General features: G+C 27.3%; 1 protein-coding gene across 1 annotated transcript in view; it reads left to right on the top strand.

The window, feature by feature from the left end:
* The window catches only part of LOC142332527 (uncharacterized), a 140,111-nt gene that overhangs the window by 44,162 nt on the left and 74,728 nt on the right, over positions 1-21,221 (top strand). The window contains exons 2-3 of the mRNA XM_075378976.1: positions 10,074-10,136; positions 20,493-20,583. Of these exons, the coding sequence (XP_075235091.1) occupies positions 10,103-10,136; positions 20,493-20,583 (125 nt within the window). The 5' untranslated portion in view covers positions 10,074-10,102. The remainder of the gene's footprint in view (positions 1-10,073; positions 10,137-20,492; positions 20,584-21,221) is intronic.

The raw sequence follows: 21,221 nt of genomic DNA, 5'->3' as shown, positions 1-21,221 counted from the left end.
CAAATTGAATAATTGTTATTATACAATTGAATAAAGAAACAAGAACAGGGAAATCTGAGAATTATTACACAATCAGTTTAATATGTAAAAAAGTAGTGTTCAAAAAGTGATGCAGCCTTATGGGAAAATGAGTAAGTTACAATAGTTGTTGAAAGTGGCCTCCGTTATGTAATTCACATAATTGAATACAATGTTGCATGCTTTTAAACACATGTAACATTTATTGAGGAATTGCAGTGATACATCAATTTCAAATTCACTCTGCAATTAAGGAATGGTATAAGGATGAGTTTTGTAAGCAGCATCCTTAAGGTATCCCCACAAGAAAAAATCAGGAGACCAAAGAGGCCACAACCCCTTCGAAATCACTTGTTCATGAAAACACTAATGCAAGAAAGTCATAGTGTTGTTGGCTGTATGAGCTATAGCATTAATCTGCTAAAACCACGTATACTCTAGCCACAGTTATCTGCGGTATACTCTACCACAGTAGAGTAACCGTGTATACTCTGCAGGTATCATGTTTACAGATTGTTACACCATCTGTATGTAATGCTCACTGTTCACTCTGCCATGAAAGAATGTCATGGAGATTCGTCTATGTGATATTGCACACCAAATGTCCACTTTTTGTCTGTGGAGAGGAGACTCGTCCAGCGATGTGGATTTTCCATACATCAATTAAGTGAATCCCGTGCATTCACATATCCATCAAATGGAACTATCCTCATCAGAGCAAAACCAATAGTTGTGTTTGTTCTTATCTGGCACTACAGATGACATGAACTAGCTATATGTTTTGCCAAGTCTGCAGGTAACAACTCGTGAACAACACGAATTCTGTATGGATGCATCTTTAAACACCTGTGCAATGCCATATGGGCACTATCAATGTAGAGATAATGAGACAATGGTGGTCTCCCCATTAGATAGATTAGTTTACATTAGATTAGATAGGGATCAGACAGACTTCTTGGGACTAACAGAATATGCAGGTTGCACATTGATCAAATTTTCTGGATCATCTGCCACATTCCCTGTCTCTTGGAACTTATTGTACAGCTGTATGATGAAGGAGGACTTGTTTGGTGCATACACACCATACTTTTCTGTGAAGGCATTCTGAGTCCGGGCATAACTGGCACATCTAATGTATTGGGAAACACTGATTATTTTCTGCTGCATTGTGTTACCCATTTTACCTCAATTAAGTCTGCAACAAAAGAAGGAAATGTTCTTCCATAAGGTTGCATTACTTTTTGAATACTCTGTATTACAATAGGGTAAAAGATGTTGTAGAATGAATACTTGATCAGAGAATCTTGATTAGTACAAGGGAGCTCATTCCGATTGGTTTTAGAAAGCAGTGTTAAAAAATTCAAAGTCATCTAAATTACATTTTTAGGTGTACAAAGAATTTAAAAATTAAAAAAAAAATTGGATTGAAATGTAGAGAAAAGACTTAAATAGAATCTGAGCAGCACTTGGGATGCAGTGATAAGAGTAGAAGACAAAGAAAGACGACTTCTGATTTCAGAAAGAAGTAAGCAAGGATGTTATCTGTCCCTATTACATTTCAACATTAATATAGAAGCAATTCAGTAGTTGAAAGATAAATCTTTGATAGTAGAATAACTAGCCTAAGGAGAAAGTATAGAAATGTTAAAGAGTTTCCAAAAACATTATCCTTTTGGAAAAATAAATTTGAAGAAATTCTAAATTTCTGATGTATTGCTACAAAAGAAATTCAGTTTAAAAATAAATAAAAGGAATAATTGTCATCTGTCAAATGTGACAAAAAGGAGGATGAATTAAAAATTAAACATTAAGATAGAGAATCATAATATATCATACCCACTCTCATATGGGTGGATTTTGTTATTTAACTAGTATGTCAAACATTTTGACATCAATCTGACCAGAAACTTTTTTATGCTCCTATATTCATGAATCATAAAACCATAACATACCTTGGTTATCATTAATTTTTCAGAAATATTATTAGATATAATTTTCCAAAATGCCAAAATTAGATCATTCACATAATAAAAAATTTCAGGAGTTGTCACTGTTGAAGGATTCCTTAAACTTGCTTCATCTTCATTCTCAAAATCTCTAGCCTAAAATTTTAGCACAGTACTTGTTTATAATTGAGTGTGATGGACAGTCATAATTTAATGATTGGAATATTACTCACAAATTTCTTTCAGATTTTCTTCAGAAGGAACAAGAACCTAATGATGTACTTCAGAAACTAAAAATGCTATACTCTACACTGATTCTTCTATCAAAGATCTAAAAAAAAATTACTATTTGTCTCACAAATATTAACTATTTATTAAACTATGGGGAAGTTGAGTCACACCAGGAACTTGTAGTATATCCTTATGTTGTAATATGTATGTTAAGGAGTAGATCTTTATTAGTTTCAGATTAACCAAAAAACATTATCATTAATGAATAATATATCATTAGTAACGCCAACTAGAAGTAATTTTATCTTTAACACCAATTGATCAGTAAATTATGTAGTTGTGTAAATAAATATTCTGATTATATTTTATGATAGTTGTTTAAAACTATCAATATTTAAAATGTGAAACCAAATCAAATTTATTAATTTCATAAAGTTTTTTAAACTAATGATACAGCACATTCATTCATTATTATGGCCATCTTCAGCGGTTGGTATTTCTGTTCTTACATTAGCGCATCTCATCCGTTGGTGTTAAGTGTTGATGATTTTTTTATTAAGGCAAACGTATTTAGAATGTGGTTAAAAATTTGTTGGATTTGAACTGTGTTTGCTCATTTAGAATGCAATTACTTTGTGTTTGTATAATTAATTATCTTCAAGTTTGTTTAAATATATGGTTTTTTTTAATGTTTTGGTTGAATTCCATCAATATTTTTTTCAATATTCATAGGCTCTGATTTATATATCAAGGGCGTTACATTTTTTATTATATATTATTTTTAAGAATGATGTTTATTCTTTATCAGATTACTGTGATATGATTGATTAATTTAACGGTACTTTGGAAGTCTCCAGGGATACTTGTGCAGTTTTGTTGATTTTGGCCCATACACTACATCACTTTTCCATGTAGAGTGTATTGTATCTTATATCTTTGGATCAATAAGCCAGATGTTAATTATTTATTTTTGTATTCCCAAAGCAAAAGATGGTTTACACCCAATTACACTTACGTTGCCATAGATGAATTTTTGTAGCTTATGAAAATGTTAAGCGTAATTGGGACTTGAACTGAGAATTTTTAGGATGAAAACAAAGTCACAAACACTCACCATGTAGGTTGGTGGAGTGGTAGAATCTAACAATAGAATGGTGCTCTGGTAAGAGCATTGAGAAATTATTTGGTTAGCATAAAGATTTAACAAATCCAACTTTTCCTGTCTATTTACTGTCCGAGTAGGCAAACACTAATCCTCAACAACATTCTAACAAACATTATAAAAACTAGTGAAGTGAATTTTAAATAAATATATAACTGCATAATTATTATATGGCAGGATTATTAATAAAATAGAACTTTTTAAAGTTTATTAATATTGTTAATTGTTGCTGCTCAACAGAACTTGCGTGTGGCATAACTATTATTATAGCTTCTTACTTTTATCATTTTCGTTTACAACTTCCACCTGTTGTTCATTGTGATTCTTTTATATAACAAAAAAAAAAATTCCTGATCAGTAATCTATACTGTATTATAAAAATTAGTAACAGTGTTAAAGGGAATTAAAGAAGATATAGAAATTAAATAATATTAATAATAATACTATAAAAAAGAAAAAACTATGGATAAACAATTTTGACTGGTTGCCATTTCTTGGTAGTGTTGAAGCATTTTTATTGTTGTTATTATTTTGGTCGGTGTTGCTTGGCCTTTGGCCATTGCTAGTAGACACCATCGTAGAATAATTTCCACTGATACCAACTTAACAAATAAAATTAATAGTTACAATATTACCAATTGCAAATTGTAATTTTTTAAAATACATTTATTCGTTTTAAAAATATTTGTTTTTATATTGGAATGTACCAAGATTTAAGGATTTATTATAAAAATTAATTCATAGGCTTTTGTTTTTTATTGATCAAAAAATTTTTTCAACTTGATAATTCTTATGTATTTCTGGGTGTTAACCTCTGTACCATTCTAAGGTACATTATAAAAACTAATGAAGTGAATTTTAAATAAATTTGTAACTGCATCATTGTTATACGGTAGGATTATTAATAAAATACAACCTTTTAAATGTAAATTAAGGTCATATTTGATATCAAACTTTTCTCCATCACGTAAGGATTTTCACAAAAAGGTTTCAAAATTTTTTTTAAATATAAAAAGCAATTTTTAATTAAATTAAAAATTTATAAGTGATATGAAAAACAAAATTACTTAAAAACTAATGAAAACGCAGTAAAATACTATCTATTGCCCTAAAAGTCCTTATAAAATCTTTTTCTTTTTGTTTTATACTACTTTTGGTGCTTTTTCTTCTATGGTGTCGCAGCAGATGCTACTTTTTTAACATCCAACAGTAATCAGTATAATGGTCATGTTCCATCTTCCTTTGGTATCTTCTTTCCATTTCTTTCATGTCTTGGTGGAATCTTCCTCCCTGCTCCTCACTGCACCAAGATTCTCAGGAAAGCAGTCAAGGTGTGAATCTAGAAAATTTGTTGCCAAGAAACTTTTTAACTGTATCTTTGAATGCTTTCCAAGCTTGTTTTTCTGCTTCCTCAATTTTAGATTCAAATATTTTATCTTTCATAAACTTCCTTATATCCAGCCCAACAAAAACATCATCGTTTATCCTTGTTTCTGATAAACCTGGAAACTAACTGAAAAGATACTTGGAATATTCTCTGATTAATTCATTGTGATTAATTGGAGTTCACTGATTAATTCATTAACCATAGTTTAATATGTAACGAAGGAAGCAAAACCTTTGCTTTTCTCTACTAAACCTTCTCTTTCAATGTTTTTCATACCAACTTTTAAAGTTTGTCTTAGTGGCATTCTTTTTTATTATAGTGCTACTTTCTATCACAACTACACCATTCATACAAAGAAATGGATATTTGTTAAGACCACTTTGTTGTCCAAGTAACAAAGAAAACACCTATTCAATTGTCACAAATTGCCCAATCTTGATCCTTATATGGAAGTTTAATTAAAAGTAAATCAAGATTTTCTAACACTCTTTCGTATGAACTGAGTATCCCACTGGTAAAGAAGCAAACTTACTTCAATTGTACAAAATATTGCCTTAAGACTCCTTTTCAACGAATCAATGAATAGTCAACATTCAGATATCTTGCAGTCAATGCGGAATTGTTCCATGAGTCCAGGTACATCATTACAGTAAACTAATGCATCTTCTTGAGAAAAATATTAAACAAAGTCTTTTTCTTTGTTCCTAAAACAGTAAAAAGTAGTGCCAGGAGCTAACAAACATTTTTCCTTCAACTTTCAACCTAAAAGTTCAACAAGGTCCTTAGGAAGGTTTAAGCCCCTTACCGCTAATCACTTAATTTGGATTGCTTTAACAGTTCTGGTTTATCATTTCCAGGATCATAATCATCATCCAGTTCATTACCACAGGTCTGTGAAACCATTTCTTCCTATATCACCTAATTTTCTGGTGGTAAAAGAACAAGTAATTCTGGTCCATGAAGTATTGAAGGTTTGAATTTCTGTTTTTTTTTTTTGTTTTTTTTTAACTGAATCCCTGTATTACACATGAACAAAAGTAATAATCAGTGCTATGATTGGTTGGTCTCTCCAACTAATAGGCACTCCAAAGTGGAAAAACTATTTTTTTTCTTTGTGACTACTGGCAAAGCTCTTCAACACACACACTAAACAAACCTTATGAGGACCCAAAGATTTATTTTGGTCTCCTAATTTCACACTAACATATGCAAAATATACTTTTTTTTTAACAAATTCTATAATGTTTCTTTCTTGTTTTGTGACATTAAATTTTCCACAAATAAAGCAAAAAGAGTTAGGTACGTTGACACAGCCCCTTAACATAGTCATTATAATTTAATTTAATAAAACTTGTAAAATATAAGTATAGTTACATGGTAAAAATAAGTACATAAAAAAATTATAATATAAGTTGAATGAATAAAATTGTTACAAACTAATAGAACAAAAACGCACACCACAGTTGTAAAAAAGGTATTTTTTTTTTTTTTAGAGTAGCTAATGGTGGTGGAGGGGAGGTAGACTCTGTGTAATAGGAAAATGATCAGACATGTAGTAACAAGAAAGTGGCTGTTTGTACAGTTATGTTGTATATTTATTACTGTTTTTAATTTCTTTATCATAAATTCACTATTTTTTTATTTAAAATATTAACTTCTTGCATTTTCGTATGTAAAAACAATTATGACTGTTTATTTAAACAACAGTGTTACAAAATGTTCCTTTATAATAGGCTGACATCAATAAATAGAACAAAAAAATAACAAATGTTGAAAAAACCTTACGCGATGGAATTTTAAAAATTTCTTTACCTTTTCAGTGCCAAAAAATCTATTGAAATAATTAAATAGATTCCAGACATTTTACCATTGCAAACCAGTGTTATCATTTAAAATCTAAATATCATTTTATCAAATAGTTAACATTAATTATACACACACACACACACACACACACACACACACACACACACACACACACACACACACACACACACACACACACACACACACACACACACACACACACACACACACACACACACACACACACACACACACACACACACACACACACACACACACACACACACACACACACATATACACATACACACACACACATATATATATATATATATATATATATATATATATATATATATATATATATATATATTTGTTTCATTGAAATTAATCGTTAATATTCATATTATACCTCATTACTGTTAAATTATATTTAGATTCTATTAAATAAACCACTTAGTACAAAACATTAAATTAAACATATCTTAATTTTTCATGAAAATACTTTCGCGGATCCTGCATTCTCAGTCATGATTGAAATAATTCTTTATTACATAATAAAAATTTAAAAATAATGATGAAAATTGCCTATTAATTTAAGGATAAAATAAATTAATACGCAATTTTCTTTATTTTAGTATTCTTATTTTTAAATTTTTATTATGCAATAACGGAATTATCTCAACCATGACTGAGGATGCGGAATCCTGCAAAAGCAGTTTCACGAAAAATTAAGGTAAGATATGTCTTACAAGCTCATTCAACATGTAAAAATAAAGAAAAACGTACATGTAAACATCGGTCCGGAAACACTTCGTTAACTAGTTACGGCTGGCGAAAAATTTCGCCCAGATTTCATCTCCTCCAGTGAAATGAAGCTATACAGAAATTCTCGGGACGCAAAAATGTAACTTAATTTGATGATTTCATGAGAAATTCGAGCTGACAAATTGAAAAAAATAAGTCCGTGAATTGTACCTTCAGTGGTTTTTTAGAAAAATGCAAAAACGGTTGTCAAAAAACGCACTTTTTTACGTTTGTCTTGTAATTACTTTGTTAATTGCTAATAAACTGATAAAACTCTTTAATAAAGACTTGAAGTAAATTTAATTTTAAACAGAATAGTATATAAATAAAGAGCAGGGGAATAACAGTTGATAAAATGGACTTTTATTTAGAGTAATATAAAGCTAAATTTAACGAGAAAATGATTTTTAACGATAACTGATTTATTTTTGAAAACTAGGGAAAAATGATAAAAAACAGTCAATGTGGTATTAAAAATTAATAAAAGAAGTTTCAAAATAAATTATTTCATACTGGATAGTACTGGATCATCGATCGTAGCGATGTATTTAAGTTCTTTTAAAAACCAATGATTCTTGTTTAAATCAAATTAAAATAAGGAATAATTTTTATTTAAAAAGTTGGCAATACAATAACAGCTGTCCAACAGATAAGTTTTTTGAATATTTGTGTTGTTTTGTAAGCTTACAATCGAGTTTCAGTTCATTAGTGCAATTTTCCTGTTAGTATAAGTAGATGGCGTACTGCATTTCTTTTTTTTCTGTTTTAGCCTCCGGGAATTACCGTTCAGATATTACTTCAGAGGGTGATATGTATGAGTGTAAATGAAGTGAATGGTCAAACTGAGATACTGAATATACTGATTCCTGACCAGTTTGAGTTTTTGAGTTCAGTTTTAAGTTTTGATTCCTGAGATGTAAGGTTAATTGAAACCCAACCACCAAAGAACACCGGTATTAACGATCTAGTATTCAAATCCGTATAAAAGTAACTGCCTTTACTGGGGCTTGAACGCTGGAACTCTCAACTTCCAAATCAGCTGATTTGGAAAGACGCGTTCTCAACTAGACCAACCCGATGGGTTGTACTGCATAACCCTTTTGAATCTGGTTGGTTATTAAAGTAATGTTTATTTATGGTGTGTGTGAAGGCAGTGCTATGGCTGCTGTTGAAGATTGTCGACAACGTTATCCTAATCGCACGATTCCAAATCCAAGAACTATTAGTGCAGCATTTCTAATGTTACGGGAAACAGGATCTCTTCCTAGCAGTAATCGTATCCCTTATGACCGTCCTCTCCAGTATGATGTTAATGTCGATGAAAACATTATTGTTGCTATGCAGCGTAATCCCAGTGTCATTACATGTAAGTTTATGTCTTTCTAACTGGTTGAGAATTTCACAACTAAAGTAAGGATACTTAATAATAACAGCCTTTATCCGTATCATAAACAAAAAGTACAACAAAATTCTTGACGTTCTACAGTTGGTTAAAAGTATTTATGTTTTGGTGGTTTTTATTCCATATATATACATCAGAAAGTTATGGTAAAACCACAACTTGTATTCTTAATACATAATTGGGAAATTTTCTGTATGATCTTTTTAAGAACTATGATCTAGTCTCTTCCTTGGTGTATTGATTTCTAAATAGTAAAACCATGGAATGAGATTGGATCACGGTCCTGAAAAGATCTTATGAAAATATATTTCCAGTTATTTAGAAAGTAAATTCTGATTTTTTGTTTTTTTAAAAGTATGAACATCAGGTTGTTATGCTGCTGCCATTTTAATTTATAAGAATACTTTGTAATTAAAACATGTCAGTTTTTTGTTTGTGAAAACCTAGGTACAAGATTTAATTAATCACAAATAAATGCTATAAATATACTCATTGGTATATCCCTTAATTGGTAATAGTTATTATCATTAGTTGGTGATCATTATCATTAGTTGATTTCAATCAGCAAACAAATATAAAATTCTTAGGGACTTATAAACATATTTTGAAATAAAAATTTACTTTAATATGTAAATCTTCACTCCTAAGATATTTAGTTATGTTTTAAATATATGGTCTAAGATATAATTTCATTTTACATTCTAAAATATTAGATCGTTTTTTTAATCCCCAAATGAAATTATGATTGGAGAATTTTATTCCTTTTACATTGGACTTACTACATGATCACTGCCCAAGACTCTATTGGAAGTTTGCCACTGGGATTGTGCAAAGAAAGAAAGATGTAAATATGAGCAGTTCATTCTTTTTATCTTTATCTACTAATGAGACGCAGTGTTACTATAGGATAATTGTCCCCTCAAATAGGGAAAAAATATATGAATATTTTTTCCCTATTTGGGTAGATGATTTGATTTTGGGTCACCTTCCATCTTGGTTCCATCAGTTTACATGCTGGTGCTTTCTAATAGCCGTCAGAGTAGCTGCTTCTATTGGGGTTAAGTGGGATGGTAACTGCTTTATACCTGAGCAACTACTGGCCAAGAACTCAGTTTTTTTAATTTAAAGATGCACAAAAAGTCAAACTGGCAAATAAGTTATGTACTGGGTAAAGGTAGGTTTTTTAGTAAAGTACATTCTAATATGTATTTGCTGTTGGGAATGTAAAATTCACAGTTCATATTCTGACCTAATCCCTGTTACATTAAGTTGTTAAAACTGTATATATATTTATAATTTTTATTTTTGTTTCAGATTGTATCCCAAAAAAATAATTATATAAAATGATAAAAGTGGATGAAAATGATCCTGTTGGTGGTAAGTTAATATATTTATATAGTTATTTTAAGTTATTGATCAATTCATTGTTGAAACAAAAATATTGAGTTGTATGACTTTTTTGTTGTTAGAACATTATATTGTTTTTTCTTTTATTGTGATCTCAGATATATATTTTCAATTTATTTTAAGGAAGAAATTGAATGAATACTATAAGTGAAAAATTATCAGACCCTTGCCAGAAATTGTATCCAAGAGTAGCTAATTTAGTATTGATGTGGTGAGAACTTGCATTGTCTGGCTGCAAAACAAAGTATGGAAAAAAGTTTTTCCGTTCAAAATTTTTTAATATTTCAAATAAAAGTTGCAGTTGTCTTTGTCCAGATTTATTGATTAAATTTCTGATGATATAATAATTTCTGTACTTTGTTTTAATGCATAACTTTTTCCCATAGTTTAGGTGGTTACTTGTATGCAAAGTGACAACAAAATTGGTTACTTGTAAATAATTTTAAATCATTTGTGTTAAAAAACCTTATATTATGAATTAGAAATAATACCATTTTTGCAATATTCTCTTTGTACAATCAGTAATGAAAATTTATAATGTTTTAAAGACAGGTAAACCAACTAAAAATTCATATTTTACAGTAGCTTTTTATTTTCAAAATAACTTTTGTGATCTTCATTGTTTCTGAAAGATTGTGGTTGAAATAATATAAATATGCGATAAGAAGTCATCAAGTATAAGCCTTTTTTAGTTTGTGATTAAAAGGTAATAGTTTTTTAACATTTCTAGTATTTTCTAAAGATAAAGACGAGCTGGAATACCAAATTTAAAAAAAGTTCATGTTACCAGCATCAGTTTTTTTAATAAATATAATTATAGATTAATCCTGCTGTGGTATATATGATATATATAATGCCAATCTCCATGTGTCATTTTTCACTCGCTACACAATTTATCTATCAATAACTATTATTGGTCATCAGTTTGTTATTGCTGTATGGATTAATAAATTTTATATATATATATATATATCTATATATATCTTGAAAAGAGTTTCTACATGTGATTTCTAAAACAGTTTTGATATCTGTAGATTACATTTCCTTGGTAAATTCTATTTGCTCCTTTAGTCTTTCATTTTTACATAGCTTCATTAAAAAAAGCCTGTACCAAAAAAGTTTTTAAAAAAATGTTTAATTTTACTTTAAATTTTTACATTTTTAGAAGTTAATGTCAAATCAAAAAACAAATAACCTTTCACAACTTCCTAATTCTTAATTTAAATTTTAAGTTAAAATTTCATTAAAAGAAGAATCAAATGGTCATTATTTTTTTATTTTTTGTATGGTTATTTTAAGTTTATTTTATTCTTTGAGGGTTATTTTGTATATTATTTTAATTAAAACCATTTTTCAAAAAAAAGCCTAAGAAGACTTTCCTGAATTAATATTCTTCTTATTATTATTATTATTACTATTACTGTTAATTATATTTCCTAAGTGATTTAAGAGTTTTGAATAGGACTTTCATTATAATTAATAATTTTCACTATTTTATAAGTTAATTATTGTATATTAAAATTACATAAGTCTTTAAGAGATTATTTTTTTTGTTATAAAGTTCCCTTAGGTCATGTAACCAGTATTTGGTGGCCGATCAAATCAGTCCTCACATATTATGTTAATCATAATTTATAGTTTTATACGACGTTAGTTCATTTTCAGTACCTGTTATAGTTAAAAAGTTATACATTTTTCTAATTTTAAATTGGCACAAATAACTTTGTTATGGTTTTAATAAATCTCTATTGGGTTCCTACATATGCTAAGATAATATAATTTATTTACCTTATGGTATTTTTTATGTGGTTTTATGTTATAAATAAACTTAATGTGGTTTTACGGCATTTTTTCCAATTATTAAAAAGTTAGTTTTACCACCATTTTGGGTGGGGTCTTATACTTGATTTACGAAATGGATGTTTATATATTTTATGCAGTTAGTAAATCATACATTACTGTGTTTGAACCAACTAGATAGCTTACACCATTTTATAATGATTGTTACAAAATTTTAATTTTGGTGGCCATTTTGAGGTGATCTGACAGCCAATCATAACCATTCGTGTATTTCTGTAATCCTCTAACAATGCTCAGTCCGAATCGAAAATCACAATCCAAGACAAAATGTGTACACACACATATTGAATTCAGCAATGAATTGTTTGTTCATTGAAAATATCTACAATAAAACCTCTTGCCCATATGAAAAAAATAATTTTAAGAAAAGTTTTTACAAAGGCAAGAACATTAGTGTTGATAAAGGTAAAAAAATGAAAGGAATGTGAAAAAATGATGTTAAAAGACTTCTGCCATGGATGAGCTAAGGCCCTGCAGTAAATGGAAACATGTATCAGATTTTAATTTAAGTTTCAATAAAAATATTTGTAAGAAAAAACCTTGGAATATTAGATTGACATAAGTTTAAATATTATTGTACTATAACAATCCATTATTAAGGAAAAAAAGGAAAGTGTCATTAAATCATCTAAGTAAATAATAGATATTTAATAGATTTTTTCACAAAAAAAAGTCTTCCACTTAAGTTTTCAACAAAAACATAAATTTGAAACATCAGAGGAGTGAGCTTCTTCTATATAATAAAAAACAAGAATCATTGAAATTGGTCCATTTAGTGAAGAGTATGGCTTGAATATCCAACAAACAAAAAAATAATTTTAAATTGCAAACATTACCTTTTATTGCGCCAGTTAAAAAAATTATCAATGTGTAGTTTTCAAAATTAGATTTTGGTAGTGCATATCTTTAACTTCTTATGTTCTTTTGATTTTGGGATCAGTAGCCAAAATTGCTAGCAGAATGCAGTTCACCCAGCCAATTGAAATTACAGCCAGAATTAATTAACTGCAGTACTGTACAAGAATTTACTAATTCAAGATAAACACTGCTTCAGTTGTTGAAATTTCTTTCTTATTTATTTCATTTTTTTCTTTTTTGTTTAAATGGTACTTCTTGATATAAACAAGAGCTTGTGAAACTGTCAAGTTGTACCAAAATTTTGTTTATTGTGTCTTACCTTAGACCAACCATTTTAATTCTTTTTCATGACCAGTCTGTTTGTTTCCTTGTGGGGGGGGGGGGAGGAAGAAGGATTTTACAAATTTATTATCGACCAAAAAGTTATTAAACAGCATTAAAACATGAAGAGTTCTCATTAACGTTTTGAAAGTATGAAATATTAGAACTTTAAAAACTATATACTGTATATAGCATGTAGTAGAATATGTACTAAATATTTTAAAAACAATTAGAACTTTAAAAAATATGTAATTATAACTTTTCCGCTAAAGTGTTGTCCAATCAACAAACAGTATACATTCATAAGTAGTAAAATCAAAAATTAAATTTTAAATTACAAATTCATTGAATGATCTCATCATAGATAAGATTAAGCTTTTATAATTCTTTAGAGAAAGTCAGTAGGGGACAGTTGGAAATAATGTAGACCATACTTTGTCTGTTGCACCATTGACAACTACCATAACTTTCAAACGTAAAACAACTCCAAAACAATTTGTTTCTGTAATAATAATTTATTTTTAAAAATGAGCTGGTGGAATTTTTTAAATTTGTTCCTTTTTTAAATATTTATCACTAAAACCCCTGAACATAATACGAATAGAGTCATTTTTGCTTCAAATTTGAAATTATATATGGTAGATATCAAAACCATAACGATTTTAGATATCTGATATAAGACAGAATTACCTCTGAAAAATGGCATAGCCAATTTCAAGAATTAAATAATTCTTTACCAGGCTTCTAAAGGAGGGTGAGGTGGTTTCTTTTTAATGAGGAATGAGGTAGTTTCTTTTTACATTCTTCACTGTTATTGTTTTTTCACAATGAACTGAATATAATGTGGTGCTTCAGAATGGCAAGCCAACCTAAATACAATTTATATTTATTCCGACAAGTGACATCTTTTCATTATGTTCATCACAGGTAATAAACTTTATTACTCAAAGAAATTGCATCTCTGACTGTTATTTCTTGAATCTAGAGCTTTTGTATGCATCACAGCCATTAGAAAGAGTTGGATAATAAGACAAGTGCAATATAATAATCTAATCCTTTCTGTTATGAGACAATTTTTTTTTTGTGATATTATCCTGATCAGATTTTTCCATGAATTTGCTCGATTCCTGCAGATATTAGAACAGTTTCTTCTTTACACTATAGTAGTAGCATTTTTATACTTTCTTGAGATGATCTCTGTAATGCATGATTATGCATTAATTAAAAATAATAATGATTTCTTTTATATATAAAATATACTTTGCTATTTAAAATAATAACAGTTAAAAAAAAAAATTATTAATTAATAATGTGACTGGCATGTAGTGAATACTTTATTATTACTTTATTAATTAAAAAAGACTAGGTTAAGATGTTTGAAGCAATGATTGCTGTAATTATGGTTGGAATGTAGCTTGACCTGTTGTAGACTAATATAAGACAGATTCTGGATTTATTTTTAGCATGAGACAGTTTCTTCAGCCAACATTGCTTAAAGGAAAGATTACTAAAAAAGTTTACTATAAACTAATTGCTAAATACAGTTTTATACATATTATATTATAATATATCAAAATATATTTTTTATTTATTGTTTTTTTTTCTTTTACATTCTTTCATTTTATTTATGTCTCTGTTTTATCTTTTTTTTTTATTTCATTGCCTTATTTAATTTCTATTTTTAATCAGTTACTGTTATATATAAAAGGAAACTTATCTTCTAAATCCACCAGTGTAAACAATTTAGTAATTAATGTTATCAAGATCACTAATTTTAAAATAATTTTCCTTGAACTTTTTTTAAAGGTCTATAGCAACACTATGATCAAGAACAAACTGATGTAATTAAATCTGATTCCTTCTCTCTTTCTTTCTTTCTTTCTCATTTTACTCTCATCATCCTTCTGTAACAACATTGTTTTATTTAAATTTAAGTACTGTTGTTCAGTCATCAATTATGTTTTAAAAATACATAATTGTCTTTATTCTAATTTTTACTTTCCTGGAGAATATAACTAGAATAGCTATGTTAAGAGGAAATTGTGGTGATTATGTCAAAAATGAGTTATCAGGTTTTTTACTAATCTGTACATTTTAGGGTCCAACTAGAGATTTATACTAAAACAAACATATGTATTTATGCATATATACATTATACATTTTGCGTTATAATTGCTAAGTAAATTATTTTACACAATGGTAATTTTATAACAATTATCATTCTGGTTAGTTTTATCAGAGGAATGATTCTGTTATATCAATGTTTTCGCCGTATCAAGATAATAAAAATAACATGTAGTTTCCATTATGTTCTTCATCATTCTTAATATCTCATTTTATGAGAGCATAACAGAAATGTTCTTAAGAGCAGTGCTTCATAAGTTGTAAAGAAATTTTCTGTAAGCATATTTCTATAGGATTTTTTTTCTTTGCCTTGACCTTATCCAATTTCATTTCAGGTCACTCACTTAGTTCTCTTATGCTATTCTGTCCTTTCTTTAACAATTTTAGGATTTATTTTCATTGTTGCCATACCTTTTTCTATGGTTCTACTCTATGGCACCTACATTGCCACGGTCTCTTTACCTCTTCTATTGTAAAAACTGTTCTTGTCATATGGTCATCACCTCAAAGCATTAAACGGCTGTACCATTATAGGTAATATTTCTAAGTTTATTTTATATTAGCATGACTGTGAAAGATTCTCAGATGTATTAATTTCCGATCTTGTCCAACCTGTTTACTCTGTAGTATCAGACATAGGCACCTGTGTGTAGTATACAATTTTTTGTTTATTTCTTTTTATATTGCCTAACACTAATCCATAGTGAAGAGTTGGCTGTACTTCTCATTCATGTGTTCCTTTAATTCGAACGGGTAATCTTTTGTCACATTGTACTCCACACAAAGATCTTCATTTGAGCCAACCTGTTTTGGTCCTATTGACTGTATCCTTATCGATACTTGATGTTGAAGTTATTATAAATCTTTTGTCAAGCATACTGTCTTCAATACATCGACTATTGCTAGTAGTTGGGATGCAGACAGTAACTCTTTTGTTTGCTTACTTTAAGTCATCTATGTTCCAATATATCACACCAGATTAAATCATGTTGTACTTCAGATAGGTAGTCCACTGTATGAACTATGCCATCGTTATATAATAATGAAACAAAACGAACGTTTTTGTTGTTTCTTTTTCTTTTAAGCAAAAATTTAAATTATATTTTATCATATTAATTTACGAGAGAGTAACTTGTACATTCTAGGTGTTATTTAACTAAGAAAAAATTGTTAGATTTTTATCTAAGCAAATGAAAAAAGAATTAGTGGGTGGAAGGAAGAGATAAAGAGACAGAGATATTAGGTACAAACATAAGTAAAATAAAATTAATAGCAGTAAGGAACATAGCTACATACACTATTTATAGTGCCAGAATGAATTTCACAACTAAACTGAAATAAAAATTTATTTTCTTTCGTAACTAATTCTGTATTTTGCAAAATGTTTTTATATTTTCTCTTTTACAATATGCTTAGGGTTTATTTTGTATAAATATGGCAAATTGCCAAATATATATTATGCCTATGTATGTATTTTATATATAACTAACTACTCACCACATTTGTAGTCCCATATATACTTATATTTTTTTACATAAATCTGTATGTAAAATTTTCATTATTTAAACAAAAAAAAAAAAATATTTTGGCTACTTAGTTGCTGTTTGGTTAAAAAGTATCTATAGCTAACATTTTACAGTTTTAAAACTAGGACGTTTTGGGCTAATAGTTATGAGTGTACTGAAGCTGTGACCTACTCAATATAAATAATGAACTACATTAGTAAGCTTGCAAATAATAAACATGATTATTCCATATTAGTCCCTTGGGCTGCAAAAAATTAAAAAGTTATAAATAAATTTTAATTTATATTTAATGAATAATTTAAAATAATAGAATAATAATAAATTATTATTTATAATAATAATAAATTATTATTTATAATAATAATAATTTTTTTATTCATATTGTAGTATAATTAAACATAAAATCAAGAATAGTCGATGAGCTTTTTGATGGATAATAAAAATAAACTACTTTAATAAATGTTTGGAAGGATCATGAAGAAAAATATGAAATGATTATAAAACATATTAAAATTATAACTATATAAAGTAATATATGATGCAACTATATGAAAATAGTGAAGAACTAACACAGTACAAAATAACCAAATAATTTTGAAGGTGTTAATTAATAAATATTTGTGTACATATTCCGATCTCGATGATGCAGTAGTAGCATCTGAGGCTTTCATCTAGGGGTCCTGGGTTTGAACCCCAGTCAGGCATATGTCATTTTTCATATGCTACAAAATTCCATTTCCATATTCCCACGTTTAAACTTCTCTATAAGATTATGGTGAATTAATCCATCAAGTAAAAAGGAAAAAAGTAAATGTTTAATGAGTACGAAGGAAATTCAGACGTATCTTGATTAGTATTAGTAAGTAAAATAAAATTTCCAATCTCTGTGGCAGAGTGGTAACATCTTTGCCTTTTATATAGAGATGAGTTTGAGCACGTTATTTAGAGATTGAATTTTTCACTTGTTACAAAATTCATTACCATCCTTCACCAGCTGTTGTTAAATGTAATCCTGTTATATAAATAAATAGGTGAATTTTTAAAATGTTCATCAACATAATTTTGTTTTTTTTTTGTTATAGTTTAATTTTAAAATATTAAATTAGTCAATAGATCTTTTAAATCATTATGTAACTTTTAAAAATAAAATTTAATAATATCATTTCTTGTAATGGTAAAGTATTATGATGTCTAATATAATAGTGGTGTCATTTATTTTAATACAAAGAAATATTGTTGGATTTTTTTTTTCATATAGCATAGGTTGCATATTTCTATGGATATATGAATTGTGTTTAAAAATCCTGAATAAAAATGCAATCTTTTGCGCAAAACAGTTTTTCGATTAGTATTTTTTTTTTTTTAAAAGCTTTTATTTAACTCGCTTTAGGAATAATCAAATCTTGCAACTGCTATATCTTTTGATCTATCGTATGAAAATCAATGAAATTTGGTACACGTATGTAACTTCGATGACAATACAGCACTACGGTGTCGGAATTTGATATGACTCGCCCCCCACGCGCTACCCCTACGCTAAATTCATGCATTTAGTTGAAAATTTTCATTTCTCATGAACTATCGTATGAAAATGATTGAAATTTGGTACACATATGTAACTTTGATATGTAAAAATAAATATTTTTACTTTTTTTTAATCTTAAAAAAAAATACAAAAAAAATTACATAAATGTATTTGATTACATATAAAAAATTATTTTAAAAAAAATATTTTATTTAACTAATATTAATATTAACATTAATAAAAAAGGAAACAAATTAGAAAAACCCTCTAAAAAGTAAAAAAATAAGAATTAAATCAAATTGAGAATTTTAAACAAAAAAATATAATATATTAACAAATATAAAAATGCACTGAAAAGTAAAAAATAAATAAATAAATGTAATAATTATTAAATTTTAAAATTAAAAGTAATTAAAATATTTAGTTAAATAAAAGCATGATCTGTTTTTATAACAATGTTTTCAAATAAGTATTGTTGTAAAAATAAATGTTATTGTTTTAAATAAATTATAAAAATTGCGCCACGCTTTTATTTAACCAAATATTTTCATTACTTTTATTTTAAAATTTAATAATTATTACATTTATTTATTTTTTATTTATTAGATATTTATATAATTTGTTTTTTACTTTTCAGTGGATTTTTATATTTGTTAATATATTTAAATTATTTAATTGGTGATATTTGTTTATTCTTTCATTTTGGATGAATTTTTATCCATTTTTTTATTTTCAAAATTTTGTAAAAATGAAATTAACATAGAATTAAATGAATATATATAATGTATTTAATTCTAAAAAATAATTATATATATATATATATATATATATATATATATATATATATATATATATATATATATATTAATTAAATATGTATATTAGAATACTGATTAATAGTGTACATATTTGTAAGTGAAATGTATAAGAGTATAAGAGCCCATACATATATACATGCAAGTAAGATTGTTATCTCATAGTAGACTACAACAAATTTATGCCCTTTACATCTCATAAACCAGAGACAGATATATAAATTCTCTATCAAAATAAATTTTTACAGAAGATTTCAGCACATGGAAGGTTTTAGTTAATATTTAGCAGTAAATTTGTCAAAGTAGAATAACATAATGTACTAGAAAGTATTATTTTTTTTCTTTTTTTTTGTAAAATTGTAAATGATTAATGAAAGATATAAAAAACAGATTGTCTGAAGCAAAATTATATTTATGCAGAAAATAAGCCAACTAGTATCAAATATATATACATAAATATTTATACAGAAAAAAGAAAGAAATTCCTATAAATATTTGTATTAAATGTAGCAGTAGCCAAAAAATGGATCGTAGAAAAGACATAAAGAAATGAATAAACCCTTTTGCATTATAATTTTACTGAAAGATGTTGAAATTAGGTATGCATAAAGTTTGAAACTTAATGTATTTTGAACTAGAGCTCTAATAAAGGTAATAAAAGAGAGAAATTTGTTGCAGAATTATGTAAATTATTGATTTATGTTAATAAAATGTATATTAACATAATATCCAAGTTAAGTTTATTTCATTACAAAAGGAAGTGTAGTGAATAAAAACTGTAGAGTAAGACTGAAATGTAAAAGCTAATAGCTGAGTATGTAGACTACTAATTATTAAATGAAAAGATAAAGCTAAAAGATAAAGATTATTAAATGATCAAGCTAATCAAAATGATAAAAAAACAAAAAAAAAATGTTGCACACAAAAAGAAAAATTTACCTTTAGAATGTTAATACTAAAAACCCAATGAATTTTTAAAATATGAAATTTAATCAACAAATAATAAACAAATCAAATGCACTCACTCTTCAGTTGCACATAAAAAAAGAGTATTTTTAACACTAGCATTAGCTCTAACAATGAAAGAGACAGGATTTTATTAAAGATTATAAAAACATTTTGTAGAAACATTAACATAATTAAAAAAATGTGTAGTTTGTTTCATTATTATAGTACTTTTTTTTTAATTATCCATGATTTCTTTTCACAACTATCACAGAATTAATAATTTATTATAATATATATATATATATATATATATATATATATATATAATTTTTTTTTTAATTTTTTTCAGAACTGCAACCAAGTTTCCCTTATAGAGATGTATCAATTAAAAGAAATGTTGATATGAAAGAATATTACGACCTTGAAACTGAAATTGGAAGGTAAGTTAAGATTTATTTTAGAATTAGATTTTTATTTAATTTTTTTATTAAAATAAATTTGTACAGTAATAAAAAAATTAACTCATTCCTAAAATTACTTGATGTTAGCAATTCTACTCAAATCTTGATTGGTATTATAAAATAATCTATATTCTGGACAAATAAATGTCATCTTTAAATTAAACATCAATACATAATTTTTTAAATTGTTTAAAACTATCAAAATTTTTAATGATAAACTGAAGTAATTTTAATGAATACAACATTTTCAAAACTCATATCATAATATATATTTTCAGTTACTTTTTCGGTCTTTTGCAAAGTCTAGTGCTGCTAGTGTTAGGTTAGGTAGGTTTTTTAAAATTCAATTAGTATACCATCGCTGTATGTTTATATATTTTATAATGTTCAAGGGTTTTAAGATGTAGAAAACCATGTCTTTTTTGTGTTTGTACAGAATATCAAGACTTTTGTTGATGTGAGAGTAGGAGATCTATCCTCCTTTCCCTGGTAGACCAGACCGGAGTTCATAGTTGAAATCAGACTAGGAGTTTTAACTGTAAAGTTGAGTTTACTTAGGGAACTAGGAATAAATTCTGTACTGTGAGCAACATTTCTTGTGATATGTTATTTACTAA

Source organism: Lycorma delicatula, chromosome 11 (genome assembly GCF_047948215.1).
Source record: "Lycorma delicatula isolate Av1 chromosome 11, ASM4794821v1, whole genome shotgun sequence".
In the NCBI taxonomy this organism is placed as follows: Eukaryota; Metazoa; Arthropoda; class Insecta; order Hemiptera; family Fulgoridae; genus Lycorma; species Lycorma delicatula.
Note: the sequence above shows the minus strand (reverse complement) of the source record. Positions and strands in the feature narration are given on the sequence as shown.